Consider the following 21508-nt stretch of genomic DNA (forward strand, 5'->3'; position numbering starts at 1 on the left):
GGGACCCTCCCCGCTCCTGATTTCGCTCTCCAGAAGCAACTACTTTCAATCTGGTACTGACACAGTGATTTGTTCCAAGCGGCTTCTTCTTAGTCCCCCAGACTGACACGTTATCTACTGACGTCCTACTGCACAAAGGAGACAGTTCCTAACCCTCTGACCCACAGAACCTCTTCCTCACTCTTCCAACCAAACCACACCGCCACTTTGGATACCTCAACATTCACTTAGGTTATTCACGGCTGATCACATTTACTTTTCAGAGCAATTCTTCTTGCTCAGGTGTTAAAAATTGCTATTTCTTTTCCATTTGATTCTTTTTCTTTACACTAGCCCTGCTTCACCCCCTAACTCTCCATCAGAACTGTAAAGCCTCTCCAGGTAGAGCCTGCTCCATTCCACTCCCCAGCTTCTGATGATGGCTGATAATTCTTGGTATTGCTTGGCTTGCAGATACATCACTAGAGTCTCTGCCTCCAACCTATGATTTTCTCCCCATGTCAGTCTCTGTCTTCACAGGGCCATCTTGCTTCTGTACCCTACTCCTCTTCGAAGGACATCAGTCATACTGGATTAAGAGGGCCCACCCCACTTCAGTATGACCTCATCTTAATAAACAACTCTAATTTCCATACAGGGTCACACTTTGAGATACGGGGCATTAGGACGTATCTTTCTTGGGGGACACAATTCAATCCATAACATCCCTCATCAATACAATTTTGGAAATTAGAAAGTGGATGGCCATTTTTTAATCTGTCACATTATATAACCGATGTTCTTCAAAGTGCAGCTGACCTTCCTAAACAAACCAGATTCTAAATATGTTGTTTAAACGTTTCTTTAGTAATTAATTTCCCTTTTGGAACTATTTCAGAAGCCACAGAAAACAACTTAAAGAATAAGAATTCTTAGCTATTAATTAAAATAACCCATTAATAATTTATGGTTCTGAGCAAAATTCCTATCAAGTTTGTTATACATACCCAACATATATATGCCTGAGGAGCACATTATTCCTAACATTCTCTCCCTACCCATCACCTTCTATTTGATCACCAAGTACAAACCACGTGCCCGCCTTCAAAAATCAACTCATAATACTCCTAATGGCTTACCTAAAAGCAGTAACAGAAATACATCATTTATTATAACATGAACCTTATACTAAAAATAGAGCTGCCCAAGTCTTACAGGTGAATATTATGATGCAAATGAATCTTCCTTTTCATTGCCCTTTTCAATAATGGTGTAGAAAAGAGCCAATTTAGGGAGCCAAAGTTAATAAGGTCACAAAATCAAAGTTGGCCGAGGGTACCGTACTGTGCCTCTGAAAATAAAACCAAACACAAAATTTATTTCTGTATAAATAACCACATGAAATAAATTTTGGAAATAGAATCTAGTGAAAACCCAACTTGTGAGCAGACCGTGCTGCATACCTGGCCATCACCGTGTGTCCCTGGCTGCAGACCACGGCCCAGCCACGCCCTGCCGCAGAGACAAAGGCCAGTGCCAAGCACCTGGGGGGCTCAGTGGGTGAAGCGTCTGCCTTCAGCTCAGGCCATGATCCCAGGGTCCTGGGATTGAGCCCTGCATCGGGCTCCCTGCTCTGCGGGGAGCCTGCTTCTCCCTCTCCCTCTGCCTGCCGCTCTGCCTACTTGTGCTCGCTCTCTCTCTGTCAAATAAATAAATAAAATCTTTTTAAAAAAATTAATTAAAAAAAAATAAAAACATACCCCAAAGTGTCTTCTTCCATGTAGGGTTTCACGAGGGGCAAAAACAGATCCTAAGGGAGGTAGGCCAAAGGAGAATGGCATTTACCTTTCTCATACTTTGAGAATACTAACGTGTTAAAAAGTAAGGTGTCTTTTTATTATACGACAAATTCAGGGAAAAAGCACTTTACAAGCTGGATCCAACCTACTCGTCTGACCGTCAGTCCCATGTCACAGGGCTGTCTGCACCCTGTGCCCTTACACATCTGCTCTTTCTGCCTGGAATGTTTCTCCCTCCCAGGACCAAAGTTCCTACTGCACTTCCTCTTCAAGGCACGGCTTCAAGGACATCTCAGGGAAGCCTCCTAGCGTCTCCCAAACAGCACAGACAGAAAAGGCAGAGCAGCATGAAAATGGCGTGTATTATCTTCTTTAACTGTCCCCCAAGCCATACAAACTCATATATTTTCTGCCTCTCATACCTAACATGTACAGATACATGAATTCAGTACCAGAAACTTCCTGGCTTTTTCTCAGAAACCTTATTCAGGTCTCTACTCTCAAGGAGCCTGTAATGTTCACTGTGGAGGCGAGACTCAGCTGTAAATTGAATAAATGGTAAAATGTAAAATAAGAGAATGTGTGACGAAGTTGTAGGAGTTCAGAAAAGCAGCCCCCGGTACACCTGGAGAAGAGTCTACAGACCACGACAAGGCAGTCAGAAGAGGAAAAGCCAAGGGTGGTGCATTGAGAGGCAGCCCGGAGAGAGGAGACAGACGCGCAAGGGGTCCTCAGACGTGAGCAGGGCCGGCCCTTGGGAGCACTGAGGGCGAAGTGACGCGGCAGGACTGTCTGAACTTGTATTCAAGTCTCCCCCAACTCCCAAGATTCTACTGGAATTCCAGAAAGTCCTAACTGTGCATAGACAAACTCATGACAAAGTAGAAAACTGAGGGGTCGGCAAGCAGACCAAGTCTATCATCAAGGTCAGGAGAGCAGGAACGGCAGAGAGGAGTTAAGTCTAGACCTCTTTCCTCAGTTTCCGTAGACAAGTATACCCAAGCGCCCATTCAATATCTTTACACGGGTGTCCAATGAACACCTCCCTCTCACCTTCTCAAAGTTCACCTCTGGTACGTCCCAAGGGAACCTGTTCCACTCACAGTCTTCCGCACCTTGGTTAGCACAACTCCATCCTTCCCATTCACTTAGGTGAAAAGCCACGACTCCCCCTTCTCCCATACCGCACACACCCCCCCCAGAAAGTGCGAGAATCTGCCTTCTCACCACCTCTGTGACTTGGCGGAAGCCACCATTACATCCCGCCTAGTTTCTGTTAACAGCCTTCTTGGTTTTCCTGCTGGGCTGGGCTGCGCTCACCGCCCCACGCCTGCCTCCATCTGTTCTTCTCCACGGGCTAGTCTCAACAGAGCAGCCAGACTGATGATTAATATGGTAAGCCAAATCATTTCTATCAAAGCCATTCAGGGGCGCCTGGGTGGCTCAGTCGGTTGAGTGTCCAACTCTTGATTTCGACTCAGGTCATGATCTCAGGATCCTGGGACTGAGCTCCATGTCCACACTCTGCAGAGAGTCTGCCTGAGATTCTCCCTCTCCCTCTGCCCCCTCATTCTCTCTTCCCCTCTCTAAAATAAATAAATTTTTTAAAAGATTTTATTTATTTATCTGACAGAGAGAGAGACACAGCAAGAGAGGGAACACACAAGCAGGGGCAGCGGGAGAGGGAGAAGCAGGCTTCCCACAGAGCAGGGAGCCCAATGCGGGGCTTGATCTCAGGACCTCCGGGATCATGACCTGAGCCGAAGGCAGATGCTTAACAACTGAGCCACCCAGGCGCCCCTAAAATAAATAAATTCTTGAAAAGAAAAATTCAGTGGTCCCTCTTTCTCTCAGAACAAAAACTGCCTTCTCTGCAATCACTGGCCAGGTGCTACACAATAGGACTCTCCATTAGCTTCAAACTCACTGAGCACTCTCCTTTCTGTTCTTGCTCTCTCTGCCCAGGCCGCCGTGGCCTCATTTGTCCTCATACACAAGTGCGCATGCGCGTGCGCGTCCACACACACACACACACACACACACACACACACACTCCTGCCCCAAGGTCTTTGCACTGGCTGCTCCCTCTGCATGCAAAGCACTTCACCCAGACACCTGCTTGGCTAGCTCCTTCCTTGTGTCTTGGTAAGACCCACCCGGACCAGCCTATTATAACCAGCCTCCCCCAGCCCACCGCCACACACACTCCCCTCTACTCAGCTGGGCCTCCTCCCAGAGCACCAGTCATCTGCCATGTCTACCATTTACCATCAGATGGGGTAAGGCTGTTTCGGTCCCCCCCACCCCGTCCCGGTGTGTCCTAAGCATGGGGAACAGTGCCTGGAACCTCCTCGCCGCACTGCAGAGCGAAGGCAACCACAACCAGAACACATACTGAGAGTAGCTGAAGCACACGTGACAAGAGGAACCTGGGAGACCTCCCGTGAGGCCTGCAGACACAGAGGACGAGAGAGGGTGGCATGGCCATCATCAGACTGATTAATAAACTCACACCTTGTCTGAAGAACAGTGGCATCTGCCAGCCCTCTCCTCCCCAGCCTTAGCTCAATGGATGGGATGGTACTTCCCACTGAAGACTGTTTTCGAAACAAACTCAACACGCTGCCTCGGGTGAGTCAGGGCTTCTGGTGGAACTAGGGGTAGCTCAGCATTTGTGGGTTCCCCACCCTTGTACCCTAAAGGAGAGCCCGCCAGTCTACATGCTCCACCCACTTCCACAGACCTCCGGGCGGCCCTCCTGGTCAGGGAGGAACGTGCCCAGCAGAGACCTTGCCTCCACGATGCAAGAGGAAAGCCAAGCCAAGGACTGACACCAATCAATCTCATCTGTTTAGAAATAAATGGACCACTAAAGATGACCAGATATTTGAATAAAACCAGTAAAACAAACAATTCAACTCTATAGGAAGGAGATGATTCAGGCAAAGGAAGAGAAATAGAGAGGCTTAAGATAGAATCATGAATTTGGAACAGGCTGTTAAAAAGGGAATAATTACAAAATAGAAAAAACTCTTGGAGATTAAGATTCATCTTCCAATAGACAATCTACTACTGCGTTGTCCCCGCTGGGTGGCCGTGAGCCGTGCATGTGGCTCCTGAGCATTTGCAATGTGGCCTGTCTGGACAGAAATGTGCAGTAAGTGTAAAACACATACCAAACTGTGAAGACTTGGTATGAAAAACAGAATGGAAAACACCTTAGCAATTTTTATACATATTTCATGTTGACATGATAATACTTTAGATAGACTGGGTTAAATAGAATATATCATTAAAATTAATTTCACCTGTTTCTTTTTTACTTTTGCTAATATGGTCACTAGAAAAATTTTAATTACATATATGGCCCATATTGTATTTCTACTAGAAAGTGCTGGTCTAGAATATATCGTTAAAAATATCGCCAAGAATACAGAACAAAAGAAGCAGCAAAAAATGAGAAAAGAGAAGTATCATGAGGAAATAATCCAGAAGGGCCAGCATTTGACTAGTAGGAGTTCCCAAAAAAGAGAACAGAGAAAAGAGAGAGAAGAAATGTTTAAATGGCTGTTAAGTCTTCAAATGGAAAAGGTCCATTAAGTACTGAGCTAAAGAAAAAAAATGCGGGAAAAAGAAACCACAAAAACCAAAAACTTTAGCTAGTGACCTATTCCTGAAAACCCAGATTACTGTGGTTGACAGGTTTAAAGGATTCCAGAAGGGGTGGGGGAACGATCACCTGCAACATAAGGACAGAGCTAACAAGAGATGTAGAAAGCCGGCCAATATCTAAACCGTGAAGCGAGAAAACCTGCGGATGGGATGGAAGCGCAGGGACGGGATGTCACAGAGCGAGGAGCACAGAGACTGCTCAAGGGAAGACGCAGGTTCAATCTGAGAGAGAAACCAGCAGCAGGGCTGAAACAACAGCTGTTGGAAGCCGGCCGGGGAGGTGGACAAATCATACTTCCTAGTGCGGGCGGGGATCAGCAGCCCCCGGCCATCATGTGACCATCAAGAACCAGGAACAGAATCATATTATCTTCATGCTATGGAAGAAGCCATCAGAAGTACTAAACGTAGAAATGGTTAGGCGTGACTCATTTGGGGATTAATAAGAAGGGAAGGGCACAGCTGCGTGGCAGGTGACCCTCCCCAACTTATGCTCTCTAGTGCCATATGCGGGTCTACCACGTGCAAATGACTTTACGAACTGATCTGACAGTAATAAAGTGGGAATAGCTGAAAGGGGTCTGGGTTAAAGACTGGAAAACCAACTAGAAAACACTAGCGGTACAGAAGAGAACATATACTGGAGAAGCTATCAGTCACGAGAGTGTCAGAAGAGTAGATCCAACAAGCTGTTAGAGAAAGAAGTCACAGGGTACACTGGGACAGGGAGGGTGGATGAAGAGCATTACAGACCTCCCGCACAGAAAGTATGGGAGAAATACTAGAGAGAAGAAAGCATATGCACATGAAGAATGACATCATAAAGGCTGACACTGCGGTATTAGTGGGACACCCGAATGCGTGAGCTCCACGACAGGAATTCTCACTGCGGATCAACTGTTGGAACTGAGAGGGCCCGTGACCCTCAGAAATGACACACATAAATGCACATCTACCTGCATATCAGAAGGGTGGGGGCTGGGGGAAAGAGGGCACGTGTCCACTGCTGTCACCCAATTCTCGAAAGGACCCACGACACTGCTCCATTTCGTGGGAAATATCTCACTGATCTCAGGCGCAGAGTCACAGCTGTCCATGTGGAAGCCACCAGCAAAAGACAGGTAAGAGGAAGCTACCACATGCAACCCAATCACCAGTCCGTCAAGGCAGACCGTGTACAGAGGGAGGAAAAGGACAGCTCATGAGCACGCTCACGCAAGAAGCCGACGGGGCTCAGGGAACAGGGCTGGCAAGGAAGAGCCTCTGCATGACCGAAAGGAAGAAAAGCAAAGAGGCAGATGTGCACGAGGAGAAGAAATCTCAACTAGAAACAAGTCAATGCTGGAAGCAGCACTTCCAGGAGATCTGAGCAGACACAAAACAGATTTCACCAGATAAAAAGGGAAATGGGTGGAAGAGAGAGAGGGGAAGGGACAGAGATAAAAATTAACACTGAGAGACAAAGACAGTGGTCTCTGATAGGTTTCCCTAAAACAAAGAAGAGGGGCGCCTGGCTGGCTCAGTCTGTGCAGCGGGTGACTCTTGATCTTGGAGTCGTGAGCTCGAGCCCCACACTGGGTATAGAGATGACCTAAAAATAAAAAATCTTTTAAAAATTTTTAAAAATGAAAGACTCTGTGTGTGGCCATGGACAGAAAATAATTTCAAAGTTTACACCCACTTTTCAGAATTTTGGATTTCACTCTTTAAAACAACTGAGTTCAAGTCTTGAACTAAGTAAGTAATATAAACAACATCGAAGTTCCAAGCCCTGTGGTACCTTCCTACATACAAGCAGATAAGCCTGAAGTCCAGGGGGGGCTGCAGGGCCAGCCAGCACGGCGACAAGACCAAATCAGATAGTGGGCACAGCATTTTCACAACATTTAGTAAAAATTCACTCAATACTCATTTCCACTAAAACTGCAAGTTGCAAGTTGCGCACAACCTCTGCGCAGTGGATCACCCATCAGAGACCCTTAAGCCAGCGGCTCCCTCCGCTGGCTCCAATTTCTATTCCGTATTGTCCTCAGCAAGCAACTGTCCCAGGGGCCACCTGCTTGCCGTGCCATGATGCCAGAAATTATCTGTTATGTTTGGGTTCTCTCCTGGTTCTTCCTAGCTTTCTACAAATGTGATTCCCAATAATACCATGCTCATTTTTTTTAAAGATTTATCCATTCATTTGAGAGAGGGAAAAAGAGAGAATGTGAGTGGAGGGAGGGGCAGAGGCAAAGTAGACTCCCCAAGCGCAGAGCTTGACCTGGGGCTTGATCTCACGACTCCAGAGATCATGACCTGGGCTGAAACCAAGACTCAGATGCTCAATGGATTGAGCCAACCAGGTGCCCCATGATCATTTTTTATTAATTACTTTTCCGTGTGTGTGTGGGGGGGGGGGCAACAGAATCATTACAATTTCTAACTCTTGGAATTGTTCTGGTGTGTTTAAAACACTCAATATAGAATCGAAATTCTATCTTTTCAACTTTCCTTATTTCTACAAAAACTTAATTTTATTTGTATCTGTTATAGCATCACTCCAAAGAGTTGGATAGATTTTCATCAAATTTGGGGGCTATTTCTGGAGCGACTGAACTGAATATAAAAGGCTGTGACAAAATCAAAATTCATTTCGGGAGGGCCTTTCCCAAGAGCTAAGCAGTTACACCCCAAAGCAGCCAACAGAGAACATAGTAGAGCTCCTTCTGTCTGTCTGTCTGTCAGGGGAACATGACACACATATCAAAACAACATGGAGAATCTGAAGAGTGTTTCAAATGTGAGATCCAAATCCAAGGTCACAAGAAGAAATGCTGGCTTGCCATGGAGCAAATGCTTGTCAAATGGAAGAATCCATCTATGTGGTGGTTATCAGCTCTCTAAAATAAGACAGGTGACCTACTAGTGGTAAAAAGCAACATCAACATCTCCAAAAAGTTTTCATTTGTTTAAAATGGGACAACTGGTTTAACTAACTCAATTTTCGTTACTGTACGTACCTGAATTTTATATAACTATTTTGTTATGAATTTGGTAGCTTATACTTCAGAGACTCCACTAATTCAGAAACAACTATACATAAATGAGGCTGTATTCGAATTTCCAATGTATTTCTTTATAAACTGCACTGAAGCAACGAGATAGTATTATTGACCGCACTGAACCAGCAATTTAATCATAAACAGAATGAGTTTGTATTCCATTACTAAGCACTACGGTAATATCTCAAGATCAATGACTTCTATGAACAGCCAACACGCCTTCAACTTTCTAGTTAAATTAGTTATGTGAAAGCCATAATGACCATAGATCAATTTATAACTGCTATAAAAATAAGACTCCTTGAAGTGAAAGTCACTTTGTATGCTGCTAAGTGACTTTTAAACGGCTAACAGGACATAATCCACTTTTGATATTAGGATGCTCACACGCCTTCTGCAGTAGAAAGACAAACTGCAAATAACAACTTATAAAAAATTTACCTTCTCTGAATTTCCAATTCTTCTTGTGATGGGCCATTTTGAACTTGGGCAGGTAGCTGAGAATTTTGTCTAGGCAATGTTGGCCCTAAAAGGGAGGAAAACATTATAGATGAACATTATCTTTATAGTTAGCTGGACAGAGGAGATAAAATCATGAGAAGAATAACATAAAACCATCACATATTTACAAATGTATCTTCTTTGTCATTTAGCAAAATAAAATATAAGCTTTACGATAACACACAGCAAATGAAAGACTGCAACATAATACTGTCATTACCTCCGAAAGGCTTACTTGAAACAAATGGAAAACATCAACAATAAAGGAAAAATAAACATTTATATATGAAGAGCTTGAGGAAAACAAGTGTTCAATGAGCATCTGAATAGGCACCTGAGCTGGACGTTTCTAAGACAATGAGACATTCTCTTTGGGGTACTTATTCATGAAGTGGAGAGGGAGAACTTAAATGAAAAAAATCGGAATTCAAAAACTCACCTAAATAGAACACTGGAAATGAAAAACAGGAGAGAGAGAGAGCATGAGAACCTTATTACTAGGATGAAGAATGCTAATGCATTTATCAAATTTGCCCAATTTAAGCTGCCATTTTTATTTAATGGCTTGGCATTTCCAGCACTAGTGAAAACAAACATTTACTAAACTTCTATATATAATTAACCTACTTATCTGAATTTTTAATGTAACAGAGGTAATCCTAATAACTTTTCATTTGGGGTTAAAACAAAAACAAAAACAAAAACAAAAAAAAAACCACCCAAAAACCAAAAACCTACATCCAAACCAACATGGCTCTGTCACAAGAAACTAAAGACCATCCATTCCCACATACCATGTGCAATGCAGACCCATTTTTACCATCTTATAACAAATGCCACTAGATATGCGACATTTTAATGTCACTGGATATAAAAAATTAAATGTGTCATGAGAGAAATAAATACTGGACCTAATATGCAAAGCCTAGGGTTAAAACAGAACAATCTTGAAATCTAAGCCAGTAAACAAGAGAATCCAGTAAACAAGTAAATCTAGTGTGCCAGCAAATGCCCCTAACAGGTATCTTCAAAGTGTTTTGTAGGCTGCTAGTACTAGAAACAGGTAAGAGAGAAATGCTTCTGTGTACTAATTCAAATTCTTGGTAAGTCTGTGCCATGCTAGGGAAGTAAACCTTGCAGCTACAAGGATAAGGTTCCTGGCAATGTTGGTATGGTACTGGCATATCCCAAATTTGGAAAAACAGGTAAGTGGATCTAAACTTACCTACTGAATTTTTTTTCTCATCTCTTTACCCATTTCTAGATTAATCATGTAATTTGTCCTCTAAAAGACAAGTTACATGACAATTACAGTGATGTATTTCATGAGATTACCTAAGTCTGCTATTCTGAAAACCACATAAAGGAAATATTAAAATATATTAATCCTATGTCATCAGCAACAACAAAAAATCAAAAAGCTTTTTAAATTAATGTTAAACACGCACTTAAATTTTTGAATAAATGAAAAGTAGAACTTGTCTAGTAAACAGGCCGGAATTCTTTCCTTCTTTTGGAAATGAACATACTGATGTACAAACTGACTGTCATATTAAGCCATATACTAATGTCTAATACTCTTAGTAGGAAAAGATGTCTTTGTCTCTTCCGGCAGAAGGAGGGACAAACAGAAGATTGGGGGTGGAGAGTAAACTTGAGAAAATACAAACAATTTGGGGGAAGTATTTTTATGTCCAAAGTTACATTTATCCAAAAATATTAAATGTGAGCATTTAGCCTGGGCAACTCATGAGACCATTCTGGCTTAATTATTTTTTAAAATAATGTTTATTTAAGTGAAAAGCTCATACTGCTCGAATAATTAAACAGCTGGATGCCACAGGGTTGGAGAGACTTGTCCAGCACCCATCCCAAAAAAGGACCCTAACATACTGCTTACATCTAGCACAAACATTTGTGACCTCTACAGTGATACTGACAGATGAAATTCCCCAATATAAATCTAATGTTTTAACTCAAATAAAGGGTGTCAAAAAAAGTTCAAAAAAAGGGTGTCAAAATTTCAACTCAATCCTGATTTTATTAAACAGATTTAAAAAAAACTAACAGAAGTTTGACTTAAAAAAAGTTTGAATGAGAAGAAATTATCTTTTTTAAAAACAATTTACAGAAATTTTGGATTTTTTAACAAACTTGTTTTAAAAGGTTTTAAAAATGTGGGAAGTACTGTCTGGGTGATATCATTAAAAAATTAATCTACCACAGTTTATTCATGCAGCTAAAAGAGGAAAACTTAAGGAAGATCCTTTTAAAATGAGGGGAATTCTGGTCCCAGAAAAGCTCTTACGAGTGTTTCCTACATGGTTCTTTGTGGTGCCGGGCAGCTTGTCTTTCCACAGACACCCCCTCTGTGGTGGGCCGCAGAGGAGGGGCCTTCCCCTGGGGTCTGTATTTAGTGTACCTGTATTTAGTCTGGCTGTCTTGTCTGTTTCTCCTCCATCAGGACCGTAAGTCACGATAGTGAGCACACCGAAATTCATGTGCATTTCAAAATAATGTAAATACACCATAAGCACTGAATAGAAGAGTTCGGGGTCACTTAAGAACTCCCAGGACACAGTTTCAGGTTTCCTTCTGGTCACTCTGCGGGGTCACATTCAAAGGGTCGATACACCAACATGAGGCTCACGACATGAAGCAGCAACTAAGAGCAGTCAAGCCTGCCTGCAGCTGTTGTTGTTTTCTGCACTGTAACTATTACCTCGTATCGGTCATATTCCTAAAAGAGTATCTGTGTTCTCACAGAATCCAAAAAAAGGCACTTTCATATCCGGTGGGCAAATGACAGTATTGCTACGAGCATCATGTGGTAGCTGACAGTTCTCTTTGGGGAAAAAGGAAACACGCGAGCCTGCCTGGTCCCTACTGTGGTGTCATGAAGACAGTAGACAACTTTGAGGGTTACTTTCTCTGTCTTATTACCAGAGCTGGAGACAAGGACTGATATTAATCTGTCCTGGCTAGAATTCATATAGCAGAGACGTAACTTAGTTTCTAATAAAGAAAATGTGTCCATGTCACTGATAGGTTCTCTATAAATGATGGAAAGCAGAAGAGAGTGTCTCTCGAATCCAGGAATGAATGGCATTTCAGTCTTGACTTAATACTGAGTTTTGGCTAAAGCACATTGCACCTGCTGTCACATTTTAATTTTCACAAATCTGGTTTCACACTTAGCCACAGACTGCTTAAAAACACAGGACTAAAAGACCAGGAGGTGTTATTATACACAATACAATCAAGTGTAAACTTAGCAATGTGGTAATTATATCACTGTACACAGTTAAATCAATTAAAGATAATAATGGGAAAAATCTGCTTTTTAACACATTATTTTACAACTTAAAAATTCACCTTTATTAAGGGCAAATCAATCCTCTCTGCAACTGGGTAAACTGTATCTATTATTCTGCATGTGGAACTCAACACAGTAAGTAGCAAAGTACAGAACATCAAGTAGGTTTTCAGAATGAACTAAAAAAAGTCCTAGTAACACCAATACGAATAAACTCATGGCTCGTTCAAAAGGTGGCCTAGAAGAGCCCCCAGGAGGAGGCCAAGAAGCATCACTAAGAGTCACTGATTAAACCCTAGGGAGCAGGGAGTTATGAAGACCAGCAGCATAGGCTCACTGATGGGACCGTGTCACCCGGAGCAAGCCGAAAATGGAACTTTAGGTGATTAAGAAATACATCAGAGTTTTCATTTTTGGAAATTTATAACACATGCTTCTTTGCCTAAACCAGCAGTACATAAATTTTTAAATAATTCTAAAGAGAATTAGGTAAAGAAACAGTATCAGAAATACTGAAGAATCACATCAAAAACTGAGTCACATGGATAAAGTACATATACACAGCTAAACTGTTTATATAAAATTTTAGCAGTATTATCACTTTATAATTTTCTCTCTCATAGAATAATCGGGCCAGTCAAGGTAAACAGGAGTAAGAAATATATACATATATATATATATATATATACACACACACACATATATATATATGTCAAAAAAAAGTTCTAACAATTACAAGTCATTTTTTGAACTTGGTTTTTCAAAACAGAAGGTTTTAGAATCAAGGATAAAAACAATTCAGAGGAAGGTGTGCGTGTGTTGTGTGTGCACGTGTGTGTGTGTGCGCGTGCACACAGCTCTATCCCTATGTAAGGGCAACGAGCATGCACCTGTCTGACTGAGTGTGACTCAGGGCAGCTAAGGGACGTCTGCGGCTCATGCATGCAAACAACACATCCGTGTGCGCGCGTGTGCACAGCAGTGCAAGAGCGCTCTGTAAGCCCAAGCTCACTCCTCACCTACTGCAGAAAGAAGGCGGTCACTGAGAAGCCAAGCCGGGGAAGCAGCAATGGCTGCCATACGCCTCACGACACGTGCGCCTAACAACTTCACTCAAGTGGAGCAAAAGCTCTCTTCAGATAAGACACATTCACATTCCTCAAAACATACTAAGGTAGATATAATTCTGTCCCTTAAATTATAAATTAAAAGACTGTTTCAAACAAAATAGTTGAAAACAAAAACGAACAAACAAAAATCCTTCTCGTTCATGTTGCAAGAACTGCAGAAGAATTCATTCTAAGACCCTCATCCTAACTACACCCTCACTAAGAAGTCAACTCAAAAGCTGACCGAATCACCTACATGAACCACAACAGATAGCACAACATAAAACGTAGCTTGCTGGATACCCCTAATACCACAAGCCAGACTATGGCCTACAGAAACAAAAGTTATGGAAATGTGCAAGTAGTATGTACCACAGCTTGAAAAAGTAATGTAAACATAATGTTGCTTACCACAGAAAATACATCGCAAATTAGTGCTGTCCTGGGTAGCAGCAACCTTGCTCTGGGCTGCAACAGACACCTTGGTGTTAGAAGAAGAACTTCACACAAACTAAAAGGTGCTTTGAAAGGTTCAAAATGTTTTTATACATACGTCCTATCTCGATCCTCATTTTGTAAGCTCTGTTATTTAATAAAAATGTATCTTCTTTAATATAAACTTTAAAAAGAATTTTTATGTGTAATCTTTATTTGTGGAAAAACCCTGTAATAAGCCACAGACAAAATGAGGCACTTATAGCTCTTTCTGGAGTTAATCAGAGAGTGCAATCGATTTACATTTCACAACCATATTTTGAAAAGTAAATGGAACTGAGCTATAGGAGGTCAGCATCCATGACTGACTTAATTTCACAGTACCTACCCTCTTTTGGTATTGCTCATTTAGAAGACTTTGCCCCTCAAAAAAACTCAGGGGAAACACAAGATTAGCTTAACCTAAGAACAACTCATTTCTACTACTAGAAAAAGACAAAAGCCATTTTAAACAGCCTGTAGCAATTAAAGTGTTTTACAGTCACTGATGTAAGTAAGAGTATCTTTATTGGCTTTGCACTCTGAAAATTCAAACATCAAAACTATTCATTGTTTTACCAAGCCACATTTTATCGTTCCTTCCCCCCCGCAAAATATGTTCATATACTTGTCAAAATATCTTATTAAAAACATTTGGCCACTTCAAATAGCCATTTACTATTTAGGCTACCTACATTAAAATTTATCTTAAGTATTAATGAAGTAAATTCTCTTTAACAGAAAAAACCGCAGTAAGAAGGTGCTAATTTATGAAACGGGGAAGGGCTTATATAAAATCAAGGTGACACTCAAAATTGGGATGGGGAAAACAAAATTAAAAATTTTCTTAGTATTACATTAGTGACATTCAAAACTTTATATCAATCATTTTCTAAAATTCCAACAAAATTCTTTTCAGCGTAGGATTTTCTTTTTCCATTGGTATTAGCCCAAAAAACAATGAACAGATTAAAATATATTGACTCAAGAAAGACTGCATAAAGGCAAACAAGACAGTATTTTAGATTTCGCCTAAACCGTATTCTTTAAATAATACAATTTACGCTAACTAAAAAAGTTTGCATAGAATCAGAACCAAATCAATTTAAAGACTGTACATCTGAAAATGGTAATAAATCTTAAACAACCAGAATTTTTAAGTCATTTTTAGAAATTAAGATTTAATATCATCCAATTAAGTTTAAACCTTGCTTTAAAAATATTACATACAGCAGGTATTTTCAAACACAAACAAAATAAGTTTGAAAAACATCACCTTTGCTAAGTACTTCCAACAACCCATCTATTATTTATTATTAAAGCCGCATACACAACATTCACTGTAATAACAGGAGAGAGACCACAGGCATATAACATATCTACCAAGTCAATCACACCATTTCAAAGGAGATAAACAATTTAGGAAATTTTCAAGTTATATTTTAAGTTTAAACTTTAAAAGACTCTGTCTTACCGATGTCTGTAAATGACTACTTCTGTAAAGCCTTTATTAATAAACATGCCTGGTCTTCAGGTTTTACCCTTCCGTTCCTTTAATTCATGTTTAAAGGGAAAAAGAGTAAGGAAAATATAAAAACTTAACAAGAAAGCCCCGAGAAATGATCTCGTCTCGGACAGCAAAGCACCTGCCAATCATTTTGGCGCAGTCACCTGACCGCCAGCAGAATGCAGGGAGACCATTCGGCCTGCGTGAGACCCCACACCGTCCATCAAAAACTCCCACTCTTGTCACAGTTTATACCTACAAAGCACCACTCTCGCCCTCGGTATCTTCAGGCATCTTCTTTCTACACACTTCTACTCCTCGCCACCACATAAAATACTGATCTCCAGTCTACTGCAGTTGGCACCGAGGCACGCGGCCAGGAGGACGCACGAGGCCGGGCAGACGGCGGCACTTCCTGCCGACTGACTGCTGATGCCACTGTCTCTGGGCTCAGCCGGGGAGGAGGGCGAGTGCGGGATGCAGCAGTCACTGCCCGGACTGGGCAGACGCAGTAACAGGACGCCTGCAGCATCCTCACCGTCAGGGCGAGGGCCAGTGCTCCCTACAGCTCCTCCCACCCCACCCCGAGAAACCGCTTCTCTCCAAGTCAGCCACAGGACTAATCAGGCTCAGCGCTGGGAGAAGCACGGGCCCTGCAGGAAAGCGCATGCCAAGGAGGTTAGGATGCACACAAAACACAAAATTTAGCACCCGCATTGGGACTTCTGGAGAAGAAAAATGACCTCGTCTATCAGCCACCCTGCCGTTATGTAGTCTGCAAAGCAGCGATCCCTCAGGCTCTGCCTGCTGCGCCGTCCCTTCCCGCAGGTTGTTTGGTCCGGGCAGCGAGAAGGCAGCAGCCTGGGCAAACTGGCCGCAGCGACCATGACGGGCTATTGGCATCTGATCAGCGTGACGGATGCTACCGCCAGATAATCACAACAGCAGAACCCCAGCTGCAGTCCCCAGGCAAGTGCTAACAGGGATACCACCCATCTAGGCATTTTTTCTGAGGATTCAATGAGATAATGTTTGCTTAAAGCTGGTTTTACTTCAATTTACTCTCTAGAAAGCCCGTCTGCTGAGTGGGCACATACATTGTCAGCTTCCAAATGAGCAGTATTCATGCTTTTGACCATCAATGAGGCCCCCAGGTATTACCCTCGTGATCTCAAAGTTCTACGACACACGTTCTGAAAGGGAATGATAGCAAATGTTTGTCTGTTCTCAGGTGGCTAGAAGACAATGGAGGAAGACACTGCAAGGGTGTGGCTGCCTGCTGTGAAAAAACAAAACAAACAAAAGCAGGTACAACGGGAATCACGGGAATGCAAACCGGGCAGCCGCTGCAGAGACACTGTGGAGGCTCCTCAAAAATTAAAAACAAAGCTACCCCACGACCCAGCAATCCCACTTCTGGGCATATATCCAAAGGAAATGAAAACAAGAACACCCGCACCCCTATGCTCGTTGCAGCCTTAGTCACTTAAAATAGTCAAGATACGACAACAACCTAATGTCCATCAGCAGATGAACGGGTCAAGAAGATGCAGAGCGTGTGTGTGTGTGTGTGTGCACATGAGAGAGATTCCATTCCGGAATCTTACGGAATACACACAACGGAATATCACTCAGCTGGAAGAAAGAAGGAAATCCTGTCACTTGCACGAACATGGATGGACCGTGCAGGCATCACACTAAGCGGAATGAGCCAACAGAGAAAGACAAAGACTGCATGGCATCACTTATATGTGGACTTTAAAAAAAAATCCAAACTCATAGAAAGAGTAGAGAAGTGGTTGCCAGGGTGGGGGGGGGGGAGGCGGTAAATAGAGGCTGGTAAAAACGTACAAACTTTGAGCTGTAAGATGCGTGAGGACCGAGGACGTAACAGACACATGGTGACTGTAGTTGACAGCACTGTACTGTGTAACTGAAATGTGCTAACTCACCCAAATGACACACACACACGTACGCACACACGAGGTTCAGGTGGTAGATGTGCTAACTGACTAGATGGGAGGGACCCTTTCTCAGTATATAAGCTTTAAATATCTTACAGTTTTGTTCTTCAATTATACCTCAGTAAAACTGAACGAAAGAGATACAGACATAGATGCCGAGGCCTCATTCTGCAGACTCCGCACCAGCACACATGAGAATTACAACAAAGAGCAAACTATGTGCAGAGTGGTGGCGTTTTTAAAGTGGCATTTTAATATTTTCAAAAAAATTTTCACATTTCATTTTAAAATATGTAGTTTTTAATAAAGTATTTATATACCTCAGGAAGTAGAGCATCATGCATCTCTAACCACACATGAAAAAAACGCCAACATAGAAACTTCTGTCATGTCGCTGTGCCGAGTCTTAGGCAAACTGTACGTGCGATGGGGTTCCCCTGCCCCCTTCATTTGTTTAATCCTTCCCCAACTTATGGCCTCAGATACGCTTTATTCCCTTCTCAGCAAATGGAAGATGGCTGCTAACAGCTGACAAACTGCAGAGAATTCAGCAGAGGCCTGAACAGCGACAGTTCCAACATGCCCCCAGCCCACACCTGCTCCGTACACCGTTTACCTTCAGCTGCGGAATCAAGGACTCTACGCACAGCTACAGAAACCATCAGAGTCGACCATAATGTACCAATCCTGCCATGTCCTGACACTCGGGAAGACGAGAGTGACCTGCGTCCCACATCCACTTCTCTGCAGAGCAGAGCCAGGCCCCCAACCACCCTAGAGGCCCCCTCTGCGGCCAAGGGCACTAGGACGCACAATGTGCAGGCAGGCAGCGGCTACTTCAACAAACAGGATCAGCCTACTGCTGGAGCACTGGCTGAGCCTTTAACCAGCACTGTGATCTCCTCAGTGGCACAAACCAGAAGTCCAGGGCCCTTGTCACCCCTTCCTTTTTATTAGTAGTGAACCTAGTGCCAAGCCCCTCCTGTCACCTCAAAATCCCTCTCTCCAAACGGCCTCCACTCCAGAGAGTGGTTTTCATAGAGGGATGCACTTATCCCAGGATGCTAAACGTACACTGGCAAGGGAAAGAAATCTGTTCATTTTTCTCTCATCCTTTTAACATTCCATAATGTATGCAGTATGTCAACACCAAAGTACACACACACACAGAGTAGGTGGGTAAGCGCAGACACTCCGAGACCACCAGCCCTGACTGTCACAACAGCACCACCTCCCAAAGCTGCCCATTCTCATCTCGGCACCACCCCCTTCCCCTCAGTAGCCAGTGGTGCCTTAATGACTGAACCAGATCAAATCACCTCCCTCTGTAAAATGTCTTCAATTGCTTCCCACTGCTCTCCAGACAAACCTCAAACTCCAGTCCTTCTCCCCATGGCGTGACCACTGCCTCTCTCATCCAGTCCACGCTCTGTCTCCCTAGGCTCCAGGCACCTGCTCTTTCCACCTTTCCAACGTGCTCGGTCGAGGCTCCTCCGTCTGCGCGGCCACCTTACGCTGCCCACAGTGGTCCTCTGCTGGTCGGCGGGAAGATTTCCTTCTGCACTAACACGAACTTGCCGGTAGTCAACACTCAACTTGAGTTCCTCAGCCCCGAACAACGAAGACAATCATTCCCCCCTTCACTGGGAGTTCTTTTTCCTACTTCAGGTTTTAGCATATATGTTTCCTCCTGTTAGCCACTTCAAAAAATTTGACAGGATGTAATAAGCATAAATAAAAATTAGGTAATTATCAAATTAAGAAATGTGAAGAATCTGTCTGAAGACTTAAGAGAGAGGTTTCAGTACAATATTATAATTAGGCAGAGTAGTCCAAACTTCTACCTGGGCAAGAGACAGACAAACGGGCCCACGCCAGCTTACAGCACTGGAGACTAGCAGGGGGAGAATGACCAAGGCACCCAGATCCACGGGGAAGGCTCACGGGAGATGCCATCAGTGATTCAATGATGCCTCCAACTGTTTCTCAGGAAACACACCACCTCACTCCCTTACCCACGGGGTAAGAGCAGAAACACTCGTAACCTAAAAAAGTGTTTACACTCTCACCGTACAGCACAGAGACTTTCAAAGACCGTGTCTCTTCCCTCCTACTTTTACAAGACAAAAAGAATTAAGAGAACCAAAGAAAGTATAAAGTTTCTAAGCTAATGCTCTTGGATGTGGAGAAAAATGAAGGCAGGGCAACTGTGGTCGGGAAAACTGAGCGTGGAGACAAAAGAAGACAACCGTCGGATTACCTTGCGAATCGGTCAAGCGCTTCACTCCATGTGCATTCAGCTCGGCACAAAACTTCTGCTGCAATTCACCAAGGTTTAACAGGTTGAGTTTTTTTTAAACTGAAGAATCTGCGGAAGGCTTTCTGCTTTGCTTTTAAGCTCTCTACTTTAAAAAATGCTATGATTCAGTCATTACTTTGACCATACACCACAGTCCGACAACTTTAAAATAAGAAAGCCAACTGGTGAAACGTGAAAGTCCCACTGGCACAACTTAGCACGCCTAGACACGTGACACATGCTTTTTATTATGCTTGACTTCTCAAACTGCCACGCGTGACCCACGCTACAAGACAGCTGAAGCGTGAACACGTCATGCTCAATAACAGCCGGTCATCTGATTCCACGTATAGGGAACGTCCAGAATAGGCGAATCTAGAGAGTAGCTCAGTGTCGCCAGGAGCACTGAGGGGTGGTGACAGTGGCTTCAGGCTGCGGGGCTTCTTTCTGGTGATTAAACGGTCTCAGGCTGCCTGCAGGGACGGCTGCTCAGCCCAGCAAAACCACCGACCACTGCATCGTATGCTTCACACGGGCAAACTGTGTGCAAGCTCAAGGAAGCTGTGAAGGAAAAATATAGTCCCATGCTGGGTTTGTGTTCTTCATCTTGAAGCCGTTTTTAACACAAACTTGAAAAATATTTCAAAACCTATCACCTTTCCCTTATGGAAAATATAAAAGGTGATTATCTCTGGGTGGTAGAATTTTAAGTATTTTTTTACTTTCTTCTTTATGCTTTTCTGTACTGCTTAAATTCTTACAATAAGAACATAAATTTTTAATCAGAAAAAAACCCACTTATTTTCCCCTGAAAAACAAAATGCTCTGCTGGAAATTACAGCTCCATTAGCAAGAGCTCTGGCCGGCTGAGGGCCCTCGTGGCTCTGGCCTTGGATCGCAGAAACGGATACAAACGATGAAGGAAGTGACCCGAGTAATAACAGCAGGGTGACCCCGAGGGTCTGGAAGGGCAGCAGAGCCAGGATGCTCTTTCCATACTCGAGAGCTGGGGTGGGAAGGCCCGTGGCAGTCCCCCTGCCAGCAGGAATCAACACCAAAGGCGTTTCTTACGCAGGGACTCTGAATACCCGTGTGCTCGGGATGGGTCATCCCAGGGACGCCAGGACAGCAGTCTCCCTGTCCGCGGGGCCCAGCACCCAGCTCTCATCTTCTCTGCACAGGAACACCAGATACTCCAGGACGGAGACCAAGAAGCAACTTCTACCAAAAACCACACCAGGCAACTAATACTTATGATGAAGGTGTCCACATTTACTTTTTGAAACTCAAAAAGATGTAAAGTTTTATTAAAAGGATAGTTTGGTTAAATACAGAAAACACAAAATAAGCTGGGCTTGTTCACGTGATGCGGGGTTTACCACCTGGGGTGCTGGTGGGGAGGGTGGGGGGCACCTGTCAGCAAGGATGGACACTCTGCCGACACCAGGAGCTTCAGTCTCTGAAATTTAATTACATCTACAACAGTATGTACTTTTATATCCCTACTCTTTATTTTTTTTATTTTAAAGATTTTATTTATTTACTTGAGAGAGAGAGAGCAAAGCAAGGGGGTGGGGGGAGAAAGAGAGGCAGAGGGAGAAGCAGAGAGCAGGGAACTCGACATGGGACTCAATCCCAGGACCCTGGGATCATGACCTGAGCTGAAGACAGACGCTTAACCAACTGAGCCACCCAGGCGCCCCCAAAATTAAGGAAACTTTAAATTAGGAGTGTCACAGGTTCCCAACCCTAATACTCAAAAAAGTACTTCTTTTTCAGGAAAACTGTACACTAAATACTTATCTTTTAAATTATATTTTTAGTATTTTAGTTTAATTGTTAGA

General features: G+C 43.2%; 1 protein-coding gene across 1 annotated transcript in view; it reads right to left on the bottom strand.

Annotated features, from left to right (window-relative positions):
• The window catches only part of ENAH (ENAH actin regulator), a 142073-nt gene that overhangs the window by 23449 nt on the left and 97116 nt on the right, over positions 1–21508 (bottom strand). Inside the window, 1 exon segment of the mRNA XM_073899856.1 lies at positions 8936–9020. Within this exon segment, the coding sequence (XP_073755957.1) occupies positions 8936–9020 (85 nt within the window).

This window comes from Callorhinus ursinus, unplaced genomic scaffold (assembly GCF_003265705.2).
Source record: "Callorhinus ursinus isolate GAN/ISIS: 27379988/994484 unplaced genomic scaffold, GSC_fseal_2.0 scaffold13, whole genome shotgun sequence".
NCBI lineage: Eukaryota > Metazoa > Chordata > Mammalia > Carnivora > Otariidae > Callorhinus > Callorhinus ursinus.